This window comes from Zosterops lateralis (assembly GCF_965231275.1).
Source record: "Zosterops lateralis genome assembly, chromosome: 3".
In the NCBI taxonomy this organism is placed as follows: domain Eukaryota; kingdom Metazoa; phylum Chordata; class Aves; order Passeriformes; family Zosteropidae; genus Zosterops; species Zosterops lateralis.
In genome coordinates, this window is record NC_139764.1 from 108,148,468 (window position 1) to 108,152,874 (window position 4,407).

A 4,407-nucleotide genomic window follows, 5' to 3' on the forward strand; every position below is an offset into this window, starting at 1 on the left:
TATTCAACACTGGTACACAAACTGGCTGCAAATAAAGGCATAACAATACTGCAAACCTGCCACAAATGGTTTAGTATTCACTGAAATGGCTGCAATAAACAAGTTGATCTTTATTTTAGTTCACCTTGCTTCCTGCTGGGGCTCTGTGGTGTGTGATATATTGTGGGCTGTATCACTGTCTGGCAGGGGCTGAGAGCTCTGTGTGAACATGCTGACCCCTGTCACTCACCAGAGCTGGTCACTGACACACAAACAGTGAGACAGGAACGGCCCCAGGGAGCTCAGGGGGTGCAGAGCCCCCTTCCCACACCAGCCCTGCGTGTCCTCTGTGCCCCACTGCCTGCAAGGACAGGATTCCCTGCTCTGTGGGACTGCTCTCCTGGCCTGATTGCACTTGGTGATGACATTGCCTTTCCCCAGTGCACTCTGGCTCTGTGAAACCCCCAGGAATGTGGGTTTGTGCAAAGTACAGCACGGAATGAAGCCACAGCTTCATCTCCCAGTGACTCACAGGCAGATGTACGAGGTGCCTGGGCCAGGAGCTGCAGCTGGGGGCCTGCAGGGTCTCAATCAGTTGAGGTCAAAGATGTCTCATGCTGGGAAAAGGCAGTTCTTGACCCTCCAATGGACCCACCATGGGACACTGCTGAGCCCATCAGCAGCACTCATGGCTCCTCTGCTTAAAGATAGTTTAATAAAGGACAAAAGCATGTCCCAGCAGTGAGGACTGAGGGAGTCAAGTCACAGTCCTGAAAAACAAGGCTAAGAGAGGATAGAAGCTGCTCCATGTGCTAGAGAAAGAATTGCCCTGTAGCCTGTGAAGAGGACCATGGTGAGGCAGCTGTGCCCTGCAGCCCATGGAGATCTGTGGTGGAAAGAAGATCTGACTGCAGCCCCAGGAGAGCCTCACAGCACAATAGGTGGGGTGGGTGTATCCTGCAGGATTGCAGCCCATGGAGAGGCCACGCTGGAATCAGCTCATCCTGAAGGAGTGCAGCCCAAGGGAGGGACCAACATTAGAGCAGGGGAAGAGTATGAGGAAAGAGTGGAGGAGACTTGCAATAAACTGACTGCAACCCCCATTCCCCATTCTTCTGCACTGATGTATGGGAAAGATGGAGAGAACCTGGGAAAGAGGCGTTAAATCGATCAGAAGAAGAAGGGGAAGGTGAAGGCAGCTGGTTTGAATTATCCCTTTCTTTCTTATCAATCTCTAATATTTCCAACAGTCAGTAAATTATGTGGTTGTTTTCTTGCCAAGACACTTGTCCATGTAAGTAACTAGTGGATGATCTCCCAGCCTTTATCTCAATCAATCCATGAGCTTTTCCACCCTGTTTTCCACCCCTACCCCAACTGTAGGTGAGAGTGAAGGAGTAGCTGGGTGGGGATCTGACACCTTCCCAAGGTCATCCCATCACAGCAGGTGAAACATGAAAGAGTTCCAGTATATATAAAACAGAACCTGAATTGGAGGCTTCTATCACCAACTCAGGTCCAGAGGCAGATCTTAAGCATCTCTTCTGGACACAACTCCCCAGTGAAAGGCCTTGAAAGGACAAGAACAGCCACACCTCCATTCTTCCCCTCCTGCTGCTTATGCACTTTATCCTTTAAAATGACAGACTCAACCACTTTCACAGGAAGGCCCTGGAGGATCCATCTTATTCCCTACATCCAGTGCAACATCATCCCTCAGAACCTCACGTGCCACAAGACTCAGCAGGCAGAACCAGCACCTTGCATGGGTTACCATACAAAACAAGAAAAGCCCCAGCAAACCACCCTGCAGATCCCTTCTTCCAGTTCTGTCAAATCCTGCAGAATGTGACTCCGTGCACAGAATCCCTGTCCTGTGCACCAGCCCTGCTCAGCTGGCACTGGAGGGGACAGGGTGTCCATCAGCAGAGCCCCACTGCACAGCCCATGGGGACAGATGCAGGACGTGCCCAGCTGGGAGAGGCTGACACATGAGAGATGTCAGAAGTCAATGGGAATGGTTGCCCAGTGTTGGCACAGTATGGAAAACTGCTCTGGGTCACATTCCAAGTCTTTATGATTGCCAAAACACGTGCAATTATGAGGATGTGATATGAATATTCACAAAACATAGTGCTGTCACCTTAACCCCAGAGAAAACATGGCTGTCATACTTCCAAAGAGAGAAAATGCTGGTAGCTCATTTCCTGTAGCCATAGAGCTCTTTCTTGGGGTTTCCTTTTATTTGGTATCACCACAGCATCCAATGAGATCTCCCTGGTCTTACTGTGGTCCTGATGTGCAAGGCCCAATGTGCCAAGTCCTGTAGTAACCCAAAGGGCATGGCCTGTCCATGCCCTACAGAGCTTAACACGACTTGCCTGTTTAAAGCCCCATAGCTTTCAGGATCTACCGTAATTTGGAAGCTTTAGGACATTGCAGTATGAGGGAAATTCAGCATGGTGCTGTCTTAAAAAGCTTTCACTTTCCCAAGCACGTGAGACTGGAACCCTGGCACAGAGAGCTGTTGCTATTTTTACCCTTTATCTTTCATATGCTCCAAATTCAACCTGCAAAGATTTCCAGCTTTACATTTAGTATCTCCTGGCACCTGCCCCACTATGTGGCTCTTAACTTACTCTTGAGGCAGTGCCATTGGTAAAACAAACATGGATTTCAATGACAATGAGGGATCCAAACAAACTCCACTTTTCACCATCTTGGTTTAACATTGCATCTCCTAGACTCTCAGACTCAAAAGGACAGCGAGTCCCCTGACTGTTCTCTGATGAACACTGCCAAGGCTTTGCATGATCATCAGAGGTGACCAAAGGACAGAAGAACCCACATCCTGAAGCCTGACACTGATCAAACAGGGATCAATCACAAAAGCACAACACTCCCCACTGCAGAAAAACATCTCTGCTGTTTGTGTCACCCAACACAGCTCCCCTGAACCAACATTCAAATAATCAAATGACTCTGGCCCTGGGTAAGGGGATACCCAGCACATTTACATCCCTGCACCTGCCCTGCTCCCCACAGCAGCACCACCAAAATCCCCCCAGCAGCAGCAGCTCTATAAAGGTCCTCTTGCCATCCCTGACACTCCACCAAACAGCAACCACTGACCTGCCTCAGCCTCTGCTGCCACAGCCCCCTTGGCCAGCACAGCTCTGCTCCCCAGCTCACACCATGGAAGCTTGTCACTCTCCACAGCAATCCAATGTCACTTCATATGGGGACATGACTTTGGCCATCACCACCCTGGAGGTGTTTGCTGGCATGTGGATAAATGCTTTCATTGTTTGTGTGCTTGGCATTGGCTGGGTGAAAAAGAAAATCCTGAACTCCAATGAGAAGATATTGCTGCTGCTGGGATGCACCAGGTTTTGGTATTTAGGCATCTCGTGGGTATATTCTTTTCTTTTAATAATACGTCCCTCTCACTTTTGTGATCCTCTCCTACTTGAATCTCTTTCAGGTATTCAAAGCTTTTTTGATTGTTCAAACATATGGGTTTCAGCCTGTCTTTGTGTTTTTTATTGCATAAAAATTACCAGTTTCAGGAGCAGGTTCTTCAGCTACCTGAAAGTAAAAATTGATAGGATGGTGCCATGGCTCATGTTGGGATCTGTGCTTTTGGCCTTTATTTTCAGCATTCTTGTCTACGACATCTCTAATGAAACACATTGCAGCAATCACAATTACAGCAGTCAAGGATATTATCTGAAACACATTATCAGACTGGATGAACATTTAGTGCCTATCTTTTTTTTCATAGGATTTATATTTTCCACTTCACTAACAGCAGTAGTTTTTTCTGCTCTTTTCCTTCTCTTTTCTCTCTGGAGACACAAATGCAAGATGCAGACAAATTCCATGAACAGCCTCAGCATGGATGCCCACATCAAAGCCATGAAATCGATTCTCTCCTTCTTAGTCATGTACAGCATCAACTTTATATTTTTTATTTTGACACTGATTTATGCAAGGAAGAAAGAAAATCACGTGGCTTTTTTTATCTTTGCATTTCTGTATGCTTTTCCAGGTGTTCATTCCCTTATTCTGATTTTCAGCAATCCTAAGCTGGAAAAGACACTGTTAGGGATTCTATCCTGTGTCAAGTGCAAGGTTTGCATGAGGTAGGAACTGTAATAAAGGCTGAGACACACGCAAAATCTTGATATTTCACTATAAGACACAAGTCAATTAATCTCTAATGAAAATCTCCAGGTAGATGATACAGATGTTTCTCTCTTTACCACCAGAGTTAAGAATAAATCATTTAAATTCTTTGAATCAAATTAGCCTGAATTAGATTATTGTTAACAGTTCATTTAGGCAATTTAGGTAATTCATTTTGGTAATTCTTTGAGTTCAATTCTTGTCAATAATAAATGCATTTAGACCTGGTACATGGGCTGG

General features: G+C 46.3%; 1 protein-coding gene across 1 annotated transcript; it reads left to right on the forward strand.

Annotated features, from left to right (window-relative positions):
- Positions 1-3,174: 3,174 nt before the first annotated feature.
- LOC310907296 (taste receptor type 2 member 40-like) lies at positions 3,175-4,128 on the forward strand (the record flags this gene model as incomplete). Its single annotated transcript, XM_083857398.1, has 1 exon — positions 3,175-4,128. One exon carries the CDS (start codon positions 3,175-3,177, stop codon positions 4,126-4,128), a length of 954 nt encoding a protein of 317 aa, XP_083713524.1.
- Positions 4,129-4,407: the final 279 nt, after the last annotated feature.